The following is a 21809-nucleotide window of genomic DNA, read 5'->3' as shown; positions in this document are numbered from 1 at the left end:
CTGAAAAGTTGAAAACATTGATGTATTAAAACAATATTCACATCACCTTAACAGTACTGGCTACTAGAGGGTAACAATAACATTAAGACGACTGCATGGAGCACCTGCTACATTTCAAAAACATAACTAGTTGTTAGGATACAAATTGGGTCACCCTCAGATATTACTGAAGATCAAAATGGGATTTGGTGCCATCTTTAGGTCAAAAAGTAATATAGCATATATTGTGTAAACAACTGCATGGCTTAAAAGTTGTTAATGCACTAAAAGAAACATATTCAGGGTACACAGTTAATCTAGCCCACCAAAGTATGAGGAAGACACTTTCAAAACCTATAAGAAAAGAAAAATCCAGTGTGAAGCTTAATTAGGATGTAAGCAATGGAAAGAAAAGTAAACACCTGTACTTGTCACTTCATCAAAACATTTCAAAGTACTTTGCATAATTACTTTTGGCATGTAATGATTATGTAAGCAAGTGCAGCAACCGTTCTAACTAGCATCATCCCAAAAACAGTAATGAGATGAATGACCAATCAATATTTATTTCTGATAGAATAGGTTGAGGGACAGATGTTATCCAGGACACCACTATTTTTCGAATAGTGCTATGGTACATTTTAACATCGACCTGAACGGGCAGATGGGACCTCAGTTTAACATTTTTTCTCAAGGACAGCCCCTCCAACAATGCAGCATTCCATCAGATCTGCACTGGAGTATCAGACTAGATTATGCACAAAAGTCAAACCCACAGCCTTCTGACCAGAGGCAAGAGTTCTACCAGCTGATGCACAGAATAACCCAGCTTGAGGAAGGATGCTTACAGGTGATCATATGTATACAAAGGTCACGGGGCAATACGGGCTAGCCTAATCATGTCTTTACCCAACATCCACAGATGCACATGATGATTTTCTCCTTCCTATTTAAAGAGGTTGAGGCAAGTTGTTGTACCCCTACCACCACCATGGCTGAGATCAGCTAGCTTCATAGATCGATCAAACCTGGAACCTTCACCGCTCACTAGGTAAACTCACTGAGATACTTCTAGTGCAATTTAGTGTGAATGTGACATAGTTGAATGGATGCCTTTGAAGACAAAGCCTTTTCATACAATGTGGGCGGTACTTTGTAATACCTATTTTCCCTTACAAACAGCAGTAAAATATCGAGTTCAAAGTTGGATTATTCTTTTTTTCCTCTGCCATTTTCTAGTTGGAGCTTGCTAATGGCTGTAGTACCACATTCCAACCACTCAGTGTCACTATACAAAACATTTTAAGAACATAAGAAATAGGAACAGGAGTAGGCCATTTGGCCCCGCAAGCCTGCTCCGCCATTCAATAAGGTCATGGCTGATCTGATCATGGACTCAGCTCCACTTCCACGCCCGCTCCCCATAACCCTTTATTCTCTTATCGCTCAAAAATCTGTCTATCTCCGCCTTAAATGTATTCAATGACGCAGCCTCCACAGCTCTCTGAGGCAGAGAATTCCATAGATTTACAACCCTCTGAGAGAAGAAATTTCTCCTCATCTCAGTTTTAAATGGGCGGCCCCTTATTCTAAGACTATGTCCCCTAGCTTTAGTTTCCCCTATGTGGAAATATCCTCTCTGCATCCACCTTGTCGAGCCCCCTCATTATCTTATAAGTTTCAATAAGATCATCTCTCATTCTTCTGAACTCTAAAGGCCCAACCTACTCAACATATCTCCATAAGTCAACCCCCTCATCTCCAGACTCAACCGAGCAAACCTTCTCTGAACAGCCTCCAATGCCAGTATATCCTTCCTTAAATACGGAGACCAAAACTATATGCAGTATTCCAGGTGTGACCTCACCAATACCCTGTACAGATGTAGCAGGACTTCTCTGCTTTTATACTCTATCCCTCTTGCAATAAAGGCCAATATTAGAAACATAGACATAGAAAATAGGTGCAGGAGTAGGCCATTCGGCCCTTCGAGCCTGCACCGCCATTCAATGAGTTCATGGCTGAACATGCAACCTCAGTACCCCATTCCTGCTTTCTCGCCATACCCCTTGATCCCCCTAGTAGTAAGGACTATATCTAACTCTTTTTTGAATATATTTAGTGAATTGGCCTCAACAACTTTCAGTGATAGAGAATTCCACAGGTTCACCACTCTCTGGGTGAAGAAGTTGCTCCTCATCTCAGTCCTAAATGGCTTACCCCTTATCCTTAGACTGTGACCCCTGGTTCTGGACTTCTAAACATTGGGAACATTCTTCCTGCATCTAACCTGTCTAAACCCGTCAGAATTTTAAATGTTTCTATGAGGTCCCCTCTCACTCTTCTGAACTCCAGTGACTACAAGCCCAGTTGATCCAATCTTTCTTGATATGTCAGTCCCGCCATCCCGGGAATCAGTCTGGTGAACCTTCGCTGCACTCCCTCAATAGCAAGAATGTCCTTCCTCAAGTTAGGAGACCAAAACTGTACACAATACTCCAGGTGTGGCCTCACCAAGGCCCTGTACAACTGTAGAAATACCTCCCTGCCCCTGTACTCAAATCCCCTCGCTATGAAGGCCAACATGCCATTTGCTTTCTTAACCGCCTGCTGTACCTACATGCCAATCTTCAATGACTGATGTACCATGACACCCAGGTCTCGTTGCACTTCCCCTTTTCCTAATCTGTCACCATTCAGATAATAGTCTATCTCTCTGTTTTTACCACCAAAGTGGATAACCTCACATTTATCCACATTATACTTCATCTGCTATGCATTTGCCCACTCACCTAACCTATCCAAGTCACTCTGCAGCCTCATAGCATCCTACTCGCAGCTCACACTGCCACCCAACTTAGTGTCATCCGCAAATTTGGAGATACTACATTTAATCCCCTCGTCTAAATCATTAATGTACAATGTAAACAGCTGGGGCCCCAGCACAGAACCTTGCGGTACCCCACTAGTCACTGCCTGCCATTCTGAAAAGTACCCATTTACTCCTACTCTTCGCTTTCTGTCTGACAACCAGTTCTCAATCCATGTCAGCACACTACCCCCAATTCCATGTGCTTCAACTTTGCACATTAATCTCCTGTGTGGGACCTTGTCAAAAGCCTTCTGAAAGTCCAAATATACCACATCAACTGGTTCTCCCTTGTCCACTCTACTGGAAACATCCTCAAAAAATTCCAGAAGATTTGTCAAGCATGATTTCCCTTTCACAAATCCATGCTGACTTGGACCTATCATGTCACCTCTTTCCAAATGCGCTGCTATGACATCCTTAATAATTGATTCCATCATTTAACCCACTACTGTGGTCAGGCTGACCGGTCTATAATTTCCTGTTTTCTCTCTCCCTCCTTTTTTAAAAAGTGGGGTTACATTGGCTACACTCCACTCGATAGGAACTGATCCAGAGTCTATGGAATGTTGGAAAATGACTGTCAACGCATCCGCCATTTCCAAGGCCACCTCCTTAAGTACTCTGGGATGCAGTCCATCATGCCCTGGGGATTTATCGGCCTTCAATCCCATCAATTTCCCCAACACAATTTCCCGACTAATAAGGATTTCCCTCAGTTCCTCCTTCTTACTAGACCCTCTGACCCCTTTTATATCCGGAAGGTTGTTTGTGTCCTCCTTAGTGAATACCGAACCAAAGTACTTGTTCAATTGGTCTGCCATTTCTTTGTTCCCCGTTATGACTTCCCCTGATTCTGACTGCAGAGGACCTACGTTTGTCTTTACTAACCTTTTTCTCTTTACATATCTATCGAAACTTTTGCAGTCCATCTTAATGTTCCCTGCAAGCTTCCTCTCGTACTCTATTTTCCCGGCCCTAATCAAACCCTTTGTCCTCCTCTGCTGAGTTCTAAATTTCTCCCAGTCCCCAGGTTCACTGCTATTTCTGGCCAATTTGTATGTCACTTCCTTGGCTTTAATACTATCCCTGATTTCCCTCGATAGCCACGGTTGAGCCACCTTCCATTTTTTATTTTTACGCCAGACAGGGATGTACAATTGTTGTAGTTCATCCATGCGGTCTCTAAATGTCTGCCATTGCCCATCCACTGTCAACCCCTTAAGTATCATTCACCAATCTATCCTAGCCAATTCACGCCTCATACCTTCAAAGTTACCCTTCTTTAAGTTCTGGACCATGGTCTCTGAATTAACTGTTTCATTCTCCATCCTAATGTAGAATTCCACCATATTATGGTCACTCTTCCCCAAGGGGCCTCGCACAATGAGATTGCGAACTAATCCTCTCTCATTACACAGCACGAAGTCTAAGATGGCCTCCCCCCTAGTTGGTTCCTCGACATATTGGTCTAGAAAACCATCCCTTATGCACTCCAGGAAATCCTCCTCCACCGTATTGCTTCCAGTTTGGTTAGCCCAATCTATATGCATATTAAAGTCACCCATGATAACTGCTGCACCTTTATTGCATGCACCCCTAATTTCCTGTTTGATGCCCTCCCCAACATCACTACTACTGTTTGGAGGTCTGTACACAACTCCCACTAACGTTTTTGCCCTTTGGTGTTCTGCAGCTCTACCCATATAGATTCCACATCCTCCAAGCTAATGTCCTTCCTAACTATTGCATTAATCTCCTCTTTAACCAGCAATGCTACCCCACCTCCTTTTCCTTTTATTCTATCCTTCCTGAATGTTGAATACACATGGATGTTGAGTTCCCAGCCCTGATCATCCTGGAGCCACGTCTCCGTAATCCCAATCACATCATATCCATTAACATCTATTTGCACAGTTAATTCATCCACCTTATTACAGATACTCCTTGCATTAAGACACAAAGCCTTCAGGCTTGTTTTTTTTAACACCCTTTGTCCTTTTCTTCCATTTGTCTTCCTGGTTACTTGTTGTACCTGCATACTAACTTTTTGTATTTCATGCATAAGGACCCCCAGGTCCCTCTGTACTGCAGCACTTTGCAATTTTTCTCCATTTAAATTATAATTTGCTTTTCTATTATTTCTGCCAAAGTGAATAACCTCACATTTTCCCACTTTATGCTCCATCTACCAAATTTTTGCCCAATCACTTAGTCTGGCTATATCCCTTTGTAGATTTTTTGTATCCTGCTCTCAATTTGCTTTCCCACCCATCTTTGTATCATCAGCAAACTTGGCTACATTACACTTGGTCCCTTCATCCAAGTCATTAATAAAGATTGTAATTAGTTGAGGACCCAGCACCAATCCCTACGGCACCCGTTTGCCAACCGGAAAATGACCCATTTATCCCGACTTTCTGTTTTCTGTTAGTTAGCCAATCCTCTATCCATGCTAATATATTACCCCTAATCCTGTGAGCTTGGTGGCAGTTTTGAGGGCCTGGTCTTCAAACACTCTTTTTCTCAGGCGGCCGAAGGCTGCACTGGCACACTGGAGGTGGTGTTAGATCTCGTCGTCGATGCCTGCCCTTGTTGATAGGAGGCTCCCGAGATAAGGGAAGTGGTTCATGGTGTCCAGGGCTGGGCCATGGAGCTTGATGACTGGGGGGCAGTGCTGTGCGGTGAGGACAGGCTGGTGGAGGACCTTTGACTTATGGATGTTTAGCGTAAGGCCCATGCTTTCGTACGCCTCAGTAAATATGTCGACTAGGGCCTGGAGTTCAGCGTCTGTATGTGCGCAGACGCAGGCATCGTCCACGTACTGTAGTTCGACGACAGAGATTGGGGTAGTCTTGGACCTGGCCTGGAGACGGCGCAGGTTGAACAGGTTCCCACTCGTCCCTTCGGCCACCTGAGGAAAAGGGTGTTTGAAGACCAAGCCCCCAAAACTGCCACCAAACTCATGGTCTATATGAGGGCTATAGTAATACCTGCCCTCCTGTATGGCTCAGAGACATGGACCATGTACAGTAGACACCTCAAGTCGCTGGAGAAATACCACCAACGATGTCTCCGCAGGATCCTACAAATGCCTTGGGAGGACAGGCGCACCAACCTCAGCGTTCTCGTCCAGGCTAACATCCCCAGCATGGAAGCACTGACCACACTCAATCAGCTTCACTGGGCAGGCCACATAGTTTGCATGCCAGACACGAGACTCCCAAAACAAATACTCTGCTCCGAGCTCCTTCACGGCAAACAAGCCAAAGGTGGGCAACGGAAACGTTACAAGGACACCCTCAAAGCCTCCCTGATAAAGTGCGACTTCCCCACTGACACCTGGGAGTTTCCTGGCCCAAGACCGCCCTAAGTGGAGGAAGTGCATCCGAGAGAGCGCTGAGCACCTCGAGTCTCAACGCCGAGAGCATGCAGAAATCAAGCACAGGCAGTGGAAAGAGCATGCAGCAAACCAGTCCCACCCACCCCTTCCCTCAATGACTATCTGTCCCACCTGTGACAGAGTCTGTGGCTCTCGTATTGGACTGTTCAGCCACCAAAGAACTCACTTCAGGAGTGGAAGCAACTCGGTTCTGAGGGACTGCCTTTGATGACTGGTTCTGTAGTTTAATTTCACTCCAGCGGGGAGCTTGTTGACTGTGAGGTGGAGCATGGTGGTGAGGAAGATTGAGAAGAGGGTTGGGGTAATGACGCAGCCCTGTTTGACCCCGGTCCGGACGTGGATTGGGTCTGTGATGGATCCGTTGGTAAGGATCACTGCCTGCATGTCGTCGTGGAGCAGGCGGAGGATGGTGACGTACTTTTGTGGGCATCAGAAACAGAGGAGGACGTTCCATACACTCTCACGGTTGAGTGTCAAAGACGTAAGGTCGAAGAAGGCCATGTATAACGGCTGCCGCTGTTCCCTGCATTCTTCCTGTAGCTGTTGCGCTGCAAAAATCATATCCGTTGTGCCCCATAGAGGACAAAATCCGCACTGTGACTCCGAGAGGAGCTCCTCGGTCACGGAAAGAAGACGGTTGAGGAGGACTCTAGCGACGACTTTCCCAGTGGCTGATAGCAGGGAGATTCCTCTGTTGTTGCCGCAGTCGGACTTGTCCCCTTTTTAAAAGATGGTCACGATTACTGCATCTCTGAGATCCCCCGGCATGCCCTCCTCCCTCCAGATGAGAGAGGAGATCGTGTATTCGTGCCAGCAGTGCCTCTCCGCCATCCTTCAATGTCCCAGCAGAGATTCTGTCGGCACTTGTTTTTTTTAAGCTGTCTTCTGGCTTTTTCTACCTGGTGCAGTGTTGGGGTCTCACTGATGCCGCGGGATGGAGTCGAGAACACTCGAGTCAAAGGCAGAGTCTCAATTGAGGAGATTTTCGAAGTGCTCCTTCCAGCGGGGCCTAACTGCCTCGGTGTCCTTGAAGAGTGTTTCCCCATTCTTGGCCAGCAGTGGGGTAGGGCCTTGGATGTTTAGCCCGAAGGTGGCCTTGACTGCGATGAAGAATCCTCAGACATCATGGCCATCGGCCAGCTGCTGTAACTCCTGTGCTTTCTCCATCCACCACCTGTAAGGTGTTCTCAGGGAGTGGTGTTGTGCCTTGGGTGTCTCTCTCTGGGCTTCTGCCCTCACAGCTTATGCCTGGCCTGTGAGGTACCCTGAGTGCTACAAGAGCACCCCTGGAGAGACTGTATCCACAGTTTATGAAGGAGGTTTTGAGACTCGTGCATCCCCACAGCTTATGCCTAGCCTGTGAGGCACCTGTGAGTGTCAAACACTCCTAACCCCTTCTTCCCTAGCCTGTGACACAGTTGAGCGTTTTCGAGGCGCTCCTAGCTTCCCTTACACTGTTCTGACATAAGACTCACGATCAGGAGATGTAATACAATAGAACTGAGACAAGGTGATTCCAAGAGGAACTTAGGCTTCCAATTTATTTGACAAGGTGTATCTCAACAAACAGCAATACACCAACAAAACAATCCCCCTAAATCCCACTAAACGGACACAACGAAAATCTTTACACAAGTTTAGCAGTACAATGCCCAACCTCCCACCTTTCCTGGCCTAACTGAGTTGGGAGTTCTGGGGACCAGAGGTTATACTCACTACTGTGCCTTCTGCAAGTCTGGTGGTTTGTTTCTTCTATCTTCGGCGTCTTCGGACACTGGTTTTCCTTCAGTGTCGAGAAGCTTGCTGGTTGTTGGATCACGAGGGCAGGGAACCACACACACTACGTCAGAAACCCCTTTTTATAGCCAGATTATCCAGTCCGCCTCTCCTGCTAAAATTGATTCTTCCCATTGGTGGGCTTTGTGATTTTGAAAAATTTAGCAGCTTTTAGATTATTGCGGGTTTTTTTCCACTGATGTTAACCTACTCAAGGTTTGAGTGGGTGTTGATTGCGTTGGCCTCCTGTAGCCATTGTGTAGGCCCTTGGTTTGTTTTGGGTTCCCTAGTTTTCAAAAGGTCTGCATAATTTCCTTCCATAGTGTAAACATGGGGAAGACAATAGCCCGATAATGGCTATGGGTCAGTCCCACAGTTTTTGAACAAGTGCTCTCCCATTGGCTTGAAAGCCACATGCTTCGGGCTGACTCTGTCCCACCGGTGTCCTCCCCCATCCAATCACTGCTCTGCCAAGGTCAAATCGTATCGGTTTCAATTCACAGCACAGACTGATCCCACAGCCCTTTTCCTTCTGGGTAAAATGAGGGGGTTTTCGTCCTCCCCTACACACCTGTTCTTTAGGTCCCGGGTTTTTTGTTGGACCTCAGCCTTGAGCCGCCTGTAATGCTGCTTTGCTGCTCCCGCGTTGGGTTGTTGTTTAAGGCTCAGAAATGCCCTGCGCTTGCGATCTATTAGCTCTTGGATCTCCTGATCATTCTCATTAAACCAGTCCTGGTGTTTCCTGATTGAATAACCGAGAGACTCTTTGCAGGCACTGGTTATGAAAGCCTGGAGGACAGATCAAGTGCTGTGGGCATTCTGCGTCTTGGGGTCGTCAAGGCACGCCAGGTTAGCCGTGAGGTGCTGGCTGTATAGGGCTCTCTTAGCTGGGTCTTTAAGTGCTTCGGCATTGACTTTTTTGCGGCACTGCTTCTGCTGCCCCCTCCGCTTTGGGGCTATGTTGATGTTGATGATGGATTGGATTAGGCAGTGGTCCATCCAGCAGTCGTCAGCTCCTGTCATGGCGCAGGCGATGCGCACATCCTTGCGATCTCTGGCTCAGACATAGTCGAGCAGGTGCCAGTGTTTGGAGCGAGGGTGTTGCCACGATGTCTTGTATTTGTCCCTCTGGCAGAACAAGGTGTTGGTAATGACAAGTTTATGCTCTAGACATTTTGTCAGGAGTAGGGTACCGCTGGAGTTGGCTTTCCCTATCCCCTCTGCGCCAATTGCGCCCCCCCTAGAGGTCTGTGTCCTTGCCAACCCTGGCGTTGAAGTCACTGAGGAGGATCAGTTTGTCACCCATGAGGACGCAGGACAGGGATTTTGAGAGGTTGGAGTCAAACCCTCTTTGGCCTCATCAGTTGCATCAAGTGTTGGGGTGTAATAACTGATGACTGTGTTGCACTGGTTCCGGGATAGGGTGAATTGAAGAGTCATGAGGCATTCATTAGCCCCTTAGGGGGAGGCTTTGAGGTGGTCAACCAGCTTGTTTTTGATGGCGAAGTCAACTCCGTGGAGGCGGCGTTCTTCCTCTGGTTTCCCTTTCCAGAAGGTGGTGTAACAGTCACCTTGCGATATAGTATTTGAGTAATGACAGGACATGTGATAAATGTAGCATGCTGTGGGGGGTGGGGGGTGGGAGGTGGGAAGGTGACTTTGGACCCATGGTTCTCAAATCTTTTTACGTCAGGAGTTTTCCTCATGTCATTTCTGCCATCTTGAGCATCTCCGATTATAACTGCTCAAAAATTGGTGGCCGTGCTTTCAGCTGCCTGGGCCCGAAACTCTGGAACTCCCTCCCTAAATCTCTCTTTCTTCCTTTAAGACTCTCCTTAAAACTTCTTTTTGATCAAGCTTTTGGTCAGCTGCCGTAATTTCTTTTTATGTAGCTTGGTGTCAAATTTAATTAATTTGTTTTGTCTTATAACACTCCTGTGAAGCGCCGTGGGACGTTTTACTACATTAAAGGTGCTATATAATAACTTTTACTTATATAGCACCTTTAATGTAGTAAAATGTCCCCAGGCACTTCACAACAGACAAACAGATAAATTTAACACCGAGCCACAGAAGAAATTAAAGGAGAAAAGAGAGGTAGAGGCATAGAGGTTTAGGGAGGGAGTTCCAGAGCTTAGGGCCCAGGCAGCTGAAGGCACGTCCACTGATGGTTGAGCAGTTATAATGAGGGATGCTCAAGAGGTCAGAATTTGAGGAGCGTAGACATCTTATGGGATTGTGAGGCTGAAAAAGATGAGAGAGATAGAAAGGAGCAAGTCCCCAGAGTGATTTGTAAACAAGGATGAACATTTTGAAATTGAGGTATTGTTTAACTGGGAGCTAATGTAGGTCAGAAAGCACAGGGGTGATGGGTGATCTTGACTTTGTGCGGGTTAGTACACGGGCTGCTGAGTTTTGGGTGACTTCAAGTTTACGTAGCGTGGAATATGGAAGGCCTGCCAAGAGTGAGTTGGAGTAGTCAAGTCCAGAGGTAACAAAGGTATGAATGAGGGTTTCAGCAGCAGAAGAGCTAAGACGGAGGCGAGCAATGTTACGCAGGTGGAAAAGGCGGTTTTAGTTATGCTGCAGATATGTGGCTGGAAACTCATTTCTGGGTCAAACATGACACCTAGGTGCAAACAGTCTTATTCACCCTCAGACTGATGGAGTCAATGGTCAGGGAATAGTTTGTGGCGGGGACCAAAGTTAATGGCTTCGGTCTTCCCAATATTTAATTGGAGAAAATTTCTGCTCATCCAGTACTGGATGTCGGACAAGCAATCTGACAACTTGGATACCAAGCAGAGATCGACAGAAGTGGTGGAGAGATAAAGCTGGATGTCGTCTGCGTACATTTGGAAATTGACTCTGGTTTCTCGGATGATATTGCCAAGGGGCAGCGTATAGATGAGAAAGAAGAGGGGACCAAGGATCCTTGGGGGACACCAGAGGTAATGATGTGGGAGTGGGAAGAGAAGCCATTGCTGGAAATTTTCTGGCTACGATTAGATAGATAAGAATGGAATTATATAATTATATAAATAGAAGTTGTTGTTGTCGCCTAACTGGTAGTGTGATTGCTATGATTTGTCAACAACTCCATTATCAGGATATCATGTGACTGCCAGGATGATAGATGGGGAACTAAATGGACCTTAGTCTTTTTCCGTCGAGCAATTTATATTTTGCAAGACCTGCAGTAGTAGTAATGGCTGACGTGCGAATCCAAAAGCAGCAGCTGGTAGGCCTCCAAATCCAATCCTATTCTTCCTCAACTTGAAAAAGAAAATCACCTACTGCATGGCCCAAATAGGTGGCACCCACAGCACAGCTCAGATCACATCCTCTGATTTAAATGCTGCTGGGCACAAATCCCAAGGACCATATTCCTTCTGGTTGCTGCTCTAAATGGACCCCTGCCCTGTGTTCCAATAGGAAAATAAATAAGTAGGGCCGATTATATCTCTCCCACCTCCTTTGCATGGGATGACACTGCTTACACCTGATGTGGGTATAGCCATTCTGTCTTCTCCTCAGAGAACCTCAGGAAATCCCTGGGCAAAACAAACGGGATGGAAACTCAGTGTAACACTCCACCAAATGTTCCCTTTGTTGTGTGCCCCAGACATTGAGCATTTCCCAGGCACGCAGCATAGATTAGCCCAGTATGTCTTTTCAACACAAGGCAATATTCAATATTTCAAGTTATTTCTTTAGCAATCAACTCAGTCTTGATCACACCAACAGCTTACCATAATTACATTATGTACATATCCAAATTTGTATTGATTCACAACCATATATTAAACAAAATAGGGCTCAAAACCCATGGGGCAGACATCCCATTGTAAGTGCTAGGATGCACCTGCCCAGGAGCTCTGGCATTGGCCTCACCAACGTCAGTTAGATCAGGGGGAAGCCCTGAATTTAAAGTAACAAGTGGACACTCATGCTGCTTGAGGCTCTGACTTTGAATTTTCAACCATCCTGTCTGTCCACCTAGGCTGAATTCAGTGATAAAGAAAATGCTGAGATTATGTATCAACCTCCAAAAGTTCTGGTCAGTCAAAGTCAGACGCAAGAAACAATATCATGTGTTTAGTAAAACAGAGACATTTTGCCTCAATAATTTCAGACAGGTAGTCAAATAGTACGACAGCAGCCTTGCAGTCAATGGTGGAAATTGGACCTATGCTTTTGGATGGTGTAGCCAGGTAATTGATGGTTATAAGGGGACCAAGAATGGGATCCAAGTGCTTGTGTTGGAATGGAGAGGAGCAGAATAATTATATAAAATACAAAACTACCATAAAGAGAGAAACCCTGAACTTCATGAAAGTAAAGCTATAACTGGACAATCTGTGGGATGTAGGTTTGGGTATCAGTTTCAAAAGATATGGAGCCATTCATAAAATATTGCAGGCAACCTTGGGGACCATTCATAAAGACAGACTCTTATTAAAAAAAAACAATTGGATTACTATTTTTGCTGTTTGATACATATTCATCAAAACTGAAATTGTACAGCTCTGGAATAAACATAAATAGGAGCAGGAGTAGGCCATTTGGCCCCTCGAGCCTGCTCTGCCATTCAATATCATGGTTGATCTGTTCATGGACTCAGCTCCACTTCCCTGCCCGCTCCCCATAACCTACTCGCAACCCCTTTCTTCGTCTCCACTGATGTCTGTCCAATTACAGCTTTATACTCCTCCAGGATTTCTCTCCTACTTCCCTCACAAGCTAACATATCCAACCTAATCCAAAACTGTGTGGCCCGAGTGCTTTCCTGCACACCCATCACTCCCTCTTCGGCAGTTATATCCCTGGGCTTCACTGAATTAATTCCGTTCTTGGCCTTGCTCCACTGCAATTTAATCCTGTCTGCACAAGACATCAAACTTTTAATTAGTCTCCTACTTGGACTGGACAACTAAGATCTTCCCTTTTTCCACCTCTAGTTTTTAAACCCTATATTTCTCTTCCCCCCGCCCCCCCATACACCACACACACTTGGAAGGCAGTGACTCAAGAAGTATACGGAGTGCCAAAAAGCAGTCCCCGCCAACATTTTGATTAATGCCCATTCTTGATGGGTAAATCTGGATATAGCTTTGCATTAAAGTTCAGAAGGCAGTGAAACTGTTAGAATCCAGGTGTAAGTGAGCAGTAACAAATCACTTGCCCTGCCCTAATGATGGTTGCTTTAAAGATGATTTTTTTTAAATTGTGCTCAACTTTCATAAAGTGGGCCTACACCTACTAACAGAACTGGGTTGAAACTCCATTGTTTCAAGAGGACTTTGCGGTTGAATCCCCTCAGGTCAATCAAGTCAGGTCTCAAGTCCCATTAGTCTCGGATGTCTGGAGTAGCCTAAAATCATGCCTTTTGATGTTACAGACTTAATCACTTAATTGCAAAGAAAGTGCGAACAACCCTGGTCAGAGCGTAATACACTAATGTAGGTGGCACCTTAAATGTCTTAAGTGCAGTATTGCTCAATTTTAAGCCAAGTTTCCTTCCTCATATCCATTCTATTACCAAGAAAACATTATTCCATTCCTATCTCTCCTCCTTCATTGTGAAATCCCTGCCATGATCACCTTGAGACTTAGTTTATCCAATGAGCTCCACGCTCTATCATGTCTAATGGCCTCCACCCCCTACCAATTAAATTCCTTCAGAATGTGACAGCCAATGTCAAGTAAAAATATCCTCATCCACACCCCATCCGACTTCAGCAATTCTCAATCCCAAATCCCTGGCACACACCTGCTGATCCTCAAACACCAATTTAGCTTTGTTCCCCACTCCATTAGTGGTTCCTCTTTTAGTCACTGCACCTCACCCTCTGGAATTCCTCCAACTTGCCACCTCCCTTTGAAAAGCTTCTTTAAAAACTTGTTAACTATGGCACCTTTGGTTCCCCCTTAACCACTTTGGTTTTCTCTTCTGTCCTGCTCTGCACTCAGTGTTCTACCACTCTGAAGCGCAAGACATTTATGTAAGGAGAGTTGTAGAAGTGCAAATTAGGTTACGATAATACAAGTGTTTGATTTGATAAATTTCTAGTACTGACTAACTGAGGGTTAAGTAAAAAATGATTTTATTGTTTGACAGCATGGTCAACTTCACTTTCTTACAATGACCAAACAGAACTGGTAAGTTTCAACGTCAGAGAAACACATCAAAGCAATTTCAAGTTGAATACTGAACTAGTTTTACACACGAGAGAGAAGGAAAATATATAAATTACTGTGAGCTACCAAGAGTCCATTAATACACATATTTGCTGGGTCTTGTGTTGGTGTTCTGGTTCAAGTCATCTTCTACTAGTGCAAGTCTCAGCACAAGATGCAGGTCTTACATTGGAGGTTCACAAACATTAACAGTAAGTTTTATTAGATTTTAAAAACATTCCTTAAATCAGCCTAGAATGTCAACTTCAACTCTGGCTACTCAACAAAATATATACAGACCATAGAACTTCCAGCACAAATTTCTACATTGAATTTTCAAGAAATAACACAGTATAGTATAAATAAAAAGCAAAGACCTGCAAATGGAGATCTGAAACAAATAGAAAATGCTGAAAACGCAGCATCCTTGGAGAGAAAACATCAGTTAATCTGTTGGGCAGAACCCTGAAAAAGGGCCCGTACCAAAAGGTTGACCATTCTTTTCTCTCCAGATGCTGACTGACCTATTGTGTTTACAGCATTTTCTGTGGGGTTTTTTAAATACTTATTACATACAGTGGCTATTTTGAAATCTCAATTTAATAAAAGTCAACTTTATTTTACAGCTTGTGCTAGTTGCAAGTTGCTAAATTGCAAGTCCAGTTTCTCACACAACTGCTGCCTCTTTAAACATCAACTGGAAGAATTTTCATTACTTGCAGCAATTATAAACTATTTTATACAAAACAGGCAATTTCCCCCCACTATTTACAACTGAGCAAAAGGGGATTAAAAGGACAATAATCTAATGGATGCATTCAGATGATATGAACTGCAAGAACAGAGCTCAAGTGGTTTATAGCTGAACTCAGATGATATTACAGACTTGAAATCATTTCACTGGATTGACTGCTTTTGGTATGCTATGAACTTAATCTATTGTTTTTAAGTATAGCATGTGGGGTAGCATTGCTGGTTAAAGAGGAGATTAATGCAATAGTTAGGAAAGACATTAGCTTGGATGATGTGGAATCTATATGGGTAGAGCTGCAGAACACCAAAGGGCAAAAAACGTTAGTGGGAGTTGTGTACAGACCTCCAAACAGTAGTAGTGATGTTGGGGAGGGCATCAAACAGGAAATTAGGAGTGCATGCAATAAAGGTGCAGCAGTTATAATGGGTGACTTTAATATGCACATAGATTGGGCTAGCCAAACTGGAAGCAATACGGTGGAGGAGGATTTCCTGGAGTGCATAAGGGATGGTTTTCTAGACCAATATGTCGAGGAACAAACTAGGGGGGAGGCCATCTTAGACTGGGTGTTGTGTAATGAGAGATGATTAATTAGCAATCTCATTGTGCGAGGCCCCTTGGGGAAGAGTGACCATAATATGGTGGAATTCTGCATTAGGATGGAGAATGAAACAGTTAATTCAGAGACCATGGTTCAGAACTTGAAGAAGGGTAACTTTGAAGGTGTGAGGCGTGAATTGGCTAAGATAGATTGGCGAATGATACTTAAGGGGTTGACTGTGGATGGGCAATGGCAGACATTTAGAGACCGCATGGATGAATTACAACAATTGTACATTCCTGTCTGGCGTAAAAATAAAAAAGGGAAGGTGGCTCAACCGTGGTTATCTAGGGAAATCAGGGATAGTATTAAAGCCAAAGAAGTGGCATACAAATTGGCCAGAAATAGCAGCGAACCTGGGGACTGGGAGAAATTTAGAACTCAGCAGAGGAGGACAAAGGGTTTGATTAGGGCAGGGAAAATGGAGTACGAGAAGAAGCTTGCAGGGAACAGTAAGGCGGATTGCAAAAGTTTCTATAGATATGTAAAGAGAAAAAGGTTAGTAAAGACAAACGTAGGTCCCCTGCAGTCAGAATCAAGGAAGTCATAATGGGGAACAAAGAAATGGCAGACCAATTGAACAAGTATTTTGGTTCAGTATTCACTAAGGAGGACACAAACAACCTTCCGGATATAAAAGGGGTCAGAGGGTCTAGTAAGGAGGAGGAACTGAGGGAAATCTTTATTAGTCGGGAAATTGTGTTGGGGAAATTGATAAATCCCCAGGGCCTGATGGACTGCATCCCAGAGTACTTAAGGAGGTGGCCTTGGAAATAGCAGATGCATTGACAGTCATTTTCCAACATTCCATTGACTCTCGAGTGGAGGGTAGCCAATGTAACCCCACTTTTTAAAAAAGGAGAGAGAAAGCAGGGAATAATAGACCGGTCAGCCTGACCTCAGTAGTGGGTAAAATGATGGAATCAATTATTAAGGATGTCATAGCAGCGCATTTGGAAAATGGTGACATGATAGGTCCAAGTCAGCATGGATTTGTGAAAAGGAAATCATGCTTGACAAATCTTCTGGAATTTTTTGAGGGTGTTTCCAGTAAAGTGGACAAAGGAGAACCAGTTGATGTGGTATATTTGGACTTTCAGAAGGCTTTCGACAAGGTCCCACACAGGAGATTAATGTGCAAAGTTAGAGCACATGGGATTGGGGGTAGTGTGCTGATGTGGATTGAGAACTGGTTGTCAGACAGGAAGCAAAGAGTAGGAGTAAATGGGGACTTTTCAGAATGGCAGGCAGTGACTAGTGGGGTACCGCAAGGTTCTGTGCTGGGACCCCAGCTGTTTACATTGTACATTAATGATTTAGATGAGGGGATTAAATGTAGTATCTCCAAATTTGCGGATGACACTAAGTTGGGTGGCAGTGTGAGCTGCGAGGAGGATGCTATGAGGCTGCAGAGTGACTTGGATAGGTTAGGTGAGTGGGCAAATGCGTGGCAGATGAAGTATAATGTGGATAAATGTGAAGTTATCCACTTTGGTGGTAAAAACAGAGAGACAGACTATTATCTGAATGGTGACAGATTAGGAAAAGGGGAGGTGCAACGAGACCTGGGTGTCATGGTACATCAGTCACTGAAGGTTGGCATGCAGGTACAGCAGGCGGTTAAGAAAGCAAATGGCATGTTGGCCTTCATAGTGAGGGGATTTGAGTACAGGGGCAGGGAGGTGTTGCTACAGTTGTACAGGGCCTTGGTGAGGCCACACCTGGAGTATTGTGTACAGTTTTGGTCTCCTAACTTGAGGAAGGACATTCTTGCTATTGAGGGAGTGCAGCGAAGATTCACCAGACTGATTCCCGGGATGGTGGGACTGACCTATCAAGAAAGACTGGATCAACTGGGCTTGTATTCACTGGAGTTCAGAAGAATGAGAGGGGACCTCATAGAAACGTTTAAAATTCTGACAGGTTTGGACAGGTTGGATGCAGGAAGAATGTTCCCAATGTTGGGGAAGTCCAGAACCAGGGGTCACAGTCTGTGGATAAGGGGTAAGCCATTTAGGACCGAGATGAGGAGAAACTTCTTCACACCCAGAGAGTGGTGAACCTGTGGAATTCTCTACCACAGAAAGTAGTTGAGGCCAATTCACTAAATATATTCAAAAGGGAGTTAGATGAAGTCCTTACTATTCGGGGGATCAAGGGGTATGGCGAGAAAGCAGGAAGGGGGTACTGAAGTTTCATGTTCAGCCATGAACTCATTGAATGGCGGTGCAGGCTAGAAGGGCTGAATGGCCTGCTCCTGCACCTATTTTCTATGTTTCAACAGTGGTTTTACCCAGTTTTGTTTTTGTTGTGCCCTTGTCTGGAATAACAGCGGCAGGAAATCATTGCAAGTTTATATAAATATTTGCGGTTCACAAAGAATTGGGGTTGACAAATGAATTTCAACAAAAATGTAAAATTATTCATGTAAATGTTAAAACAACTTACAGGAAGTTGAACTCCATGTGTCAAAACAGCAATCTGGTTCAGATTTTTTCGTAAAGGAACGTTAGCAACACTTCATCAATATATTTTATTCAGAAGTGTTATAGTCTGGAATTACCAGGTCCTCAGATTCTTCAAGTACTATGAAACTATTATAAAACAAAGTATTATGCCTGTAAAAGTAAATTCACACTATACACGAACCACCTATTTGCTATGAAACCCTAACTTTTTGCATGCGAGACTGGCACAATTTACTCAGTATATTACAATTTACAGACAACGATTTACAGGCAACAAAAACAATGAGAAATAAATTCAAAGTAACAAAACTGTTATTTAAATCAAGAATCCTCACTGTTTTAAAAATTTACCACTATTTGCTAGCAGTTTTCAAAAAGATTTTCATCAAAGTTAGGCAATTCCTCTTCATGACCTCCTATTAAAGAGTTAAGAGTTGAAGTGGACAATAAATCTACCAACATTTCATCCTTAATGGGATTCTCCAAAGCCGAAGCATGGATGTTAGTTACACTGATTGACTCAGCATGGTGTTGCACCTGTAAAGCTGAAATAGGTGAATTAGCAGCCCTTGGACGCATGCTACACCCATTACTCAGTTTACCATTTGCTATTCCACCATCTGTTGCCATTCCACAAAGCTTGAAGTCATCACCTTGTATACAACCAGATGTAGTTGCGAGAGCTGGAGTCAACAATTCTGCAAGTAATTCATCATGGCCTGGGCCACTACTCAATGAAGCACTAGAACTGGTTGTACAAACAGACTCATTGTCTTCAACACCGAGCTGACGCCAAAGTTCATTCAATACATCATCGTACATCATGCCTCCGTTATTATTTGCAAGTTTTAACTGTCCTCTAGGGCTAGAAGTACTAACATATTCAGTTGCAGATTCACCACATTGGTTAGTCTTCATTAGCTGGTCGAGTGATGCTAGTTGATCTTTTTTGTCTTTAAGTTTTTTGAGCAATTTGAGACGAAGCTGATGAGCTTTTGAGTCTACATTATGCTGTCCTGTTTTTATGACCGGGACAGAGCTCTGATCCTTCACATTAGAAGTCCCCGTCTCATACACTATGGGATGAGCATATTTTGATGAATTAGAAAGAAATGCTTTATTTAAAGTATGGACACCAGAAGACATTTTCTTTGGCAATAATACTTTGCAGTTTTCCTTCATATTACCAGAGTCTTGAGGCAAATGGTTGTTAATCTGTACGCAAGCAATGTTTGCAACATTCGGATTTTGAGAGACAGGTAGAATTTTGGTAGCCTTTTGTGCATGTTTTTTGGTTTTGAACCCATCAAAATGTTCCTTTATAGAGTGCTTTGAATCAGTCACTTTCAATAAAACACCCCCTCTATAAGCATTCTTAACTTCAGTCCGAGACACTGTTCTAGGTTCATTGCTCGTCAATGTTGAAAGGTGGCGGTTCAACAGGCTCTTTGACCAGCCTATAGCAAAGCTTTTGTTAGCTACTGGAGGCCGACAAGTATCAGCCAATGACCCATTTACGGCAGGTGTTTTCAAGATCCGAGATGGTGGGATTTCGATGCGACCTTTTTTTTGTGTTTTATTATTAGACTTTATAGGCAATTCTGGACCAACAGATGCAGTTTCCATTTCTTGTACATGACAGGCAGCTGTACTTGCCATTAACTTTGTCACAATGGAATCCTTTTTTAATGTTGCAGGCTTCACAGCAGCTAAATCAGTTACTTGTAATTGAGATGCTCTGGATGGGCATGAAGGTGCTTCAGACTCTAAAATGTGCTTTTGAGGCATATCAGGTTTTATGACAGTTGTCTGATCCATTTGTTGGCATTTGTCATTAGAATACTGTACTTCAGTACAAAGTTGCACATTATGGTCAACAGCCATCTGTGTCACAAAAGGTGAATTTTGTAAAGATAGCGTCATCTGCTGTCTCTGCAGATCACATTGTTGAGCATCTGGTATGGATTGAGTGCTGTCCATTGGGTTCCCCTCACTATCCACTTTAATCTCAACAAGATCCAGTGTTATCACTGCATCTTCTGCCAGATGCTCCAGTCCTGAAAGTAAGTTACTATTCGAGGTTCCTTGCTCATCATTTTCCTTTACACAGTTTACATTCGGTGTAGTCATCTCTGTAAATGTACTGAGCACTGGTTTCTCTGCTGGACTTAACTGAACAAGACTATTTAATGACGTTTCACAGAGCAGCTGCGATACAGAGGAAGTGGCATCATTCTTTAAGGTTGGAGCACTAAGACAAGTCGCAGATGATGAATCACTAGACAGAAGCATATCTTCGCTACAAGTTGTATTTTCAAGATCATTCTTTTCCCAGATGACAATGTGAACTTCATGTGCAGGAACTTTTAAAGTTGAACATTTGCAACAACTGGAACCTTCCAAATCATCACATTTAAGCCATGACCCTGCAAGACCAGATTTAAAAAACAAAAACTTAGAAGCACAGCTACCCAAGTCAGTTGAAAAATGATTGTTAGATAGCTACAAAATATTACATTATGTAACAAAATGCTAACACCGCCCTTTAAAAAAGCACATTAAATATGTTCGCTCAGAGTCACCATGACCTAAAACCATAGACAATTTGCATTTTGGGGTACTTTTTAAAAAAAAAACATATAAACCAGCTCACCACCTGGTATACTTGCTCCAAAAACTATTTTGAAGCTGCAGGTTGTCATCTGGACATCAAAAGTGTAGGAACTTTTGTAATTACATTTTTGTGATGTGTAATACAAGTGTAGACCCGTATTCTCTCCACACAAAAAAACTGCAATACTTGCATATATAAATAAAAAGCTTTTTCATACACATCAACAATTCTTTTGAAATTTTATAAATAGGAGCATAGAGTACAAGAATAAGGAACGAATGATAAATTTTAACAACATTAGCTACGCTAGAGTACTGTACTCTGTTTTGGGCATCCCATTATAGAAAGGAGATTAAAATGTCTGTGTACAGCATAGATTCACTAGGTGGATACCAGTGATGGGAAACTATATACACTGGGATTATTTCCACTGGAGCAAAGAAGGTGAGAGATTGAATAGATGTTTTTAGAAATAGGAAAATACTATTTCCTCTAGTTGGGGAGTGAGTGTTGAGGAATCATCAATTTAAAATTACTATCAAGAGATGAGAATACATTAGAGAAATTTCTTTATGCTCACAGCTGTTGGAGCATGGAATGCTTTGCCATAGGAAGGAGCTGAGGCAGAGATTACTTCATCTTTTATGGGATATGATAAATATTGGAAGAAGATGATACAGGACTATGATGCGCACCTGGATTAGAAACATAGAAAAATAGGTGCAGGAGTAGGCCATTTGGCCCTTCTAGCCTGCACCGCCATTCAATGAGTTCATGGCTGAACATGCAACTTCAGTACCCCCTTCCTGCTTTCTTGCCATACCCCTTGATCCCCCTAGTAGTAAGGACTTCATCTAACTCCCTTTTGAATATATTTAGTGAAATGGCCTCAACTATTTTCTGTGGTAGAGAATTCCACAGGTTCACCACTCTCTGGGTGAAGAAGTTTCTCCTCATCTCGGTCCTAAATGGCTTACCCCTTATCCTTAGACTGTGACCCCTGGTTCTGGACTTCCCCAACATTGGGAACATTCTTCCTGCATCAAACCGGTCAAAACCCGTCAGAATTTTAAACGTTTCTATGAGGTCCCCTCTCATTCTTCTGAACTCCAGTGAATACAAGCCCAGTTGATCCAGTCTTTCTTGATAGGTCAGTCCCACCATC

At 43.6% G+C, this 21809-nt stretch overlaps 1 protein-coding gene across 4 annotated transcripts in view; it reads right to left on the bottom strand.

Moving 5' to 3' along the window:
* Nucleotides 1-14117: 14117 nt before the first annotated feature.
* Nucleotides 14118-21809, bottom strand: part of uspl1 (ubiquitin specific peptidase like 1) — a 42459-nt gene continuing 34767 nt past the window's right edge. For all 4 annotated transcript variants that reach the window (XM_070892315.1, XM_070892318.1, XM_070892316.1 and 1 more), the window contains one exon: nucleotides 14118-20456. In XM_070892315.1, coding sequence (XP_070748416.1) covers nucleotides 18391-20456 — 2066 coding nt within the window. In that variant the 3' untranslated portion in view covers nucleotides 14118-18390. The remainder of the gene's footprint in view (nucleotides 20457-21809) is intronic.

The sequence above is a fragment of the Pristiophorus japonicus genome, chromosome 10 (genome assembly GCF_044704955.1).
Source record: "Pristiophorus japonicus isolate sPriJap1 chromosome 10, sPriJap1.hap1, whole genome shotgun sequence".
NCBI classification, from domain to species: Eukaryota; Metazoa; Chordata; class Chondrichthyes; family Pristiophoridae; genus Pristiophorus; species Pristiophorus japonicus.
This window is presented reverse-complemented; position numbering and strand designations above follow the sequence as displayed.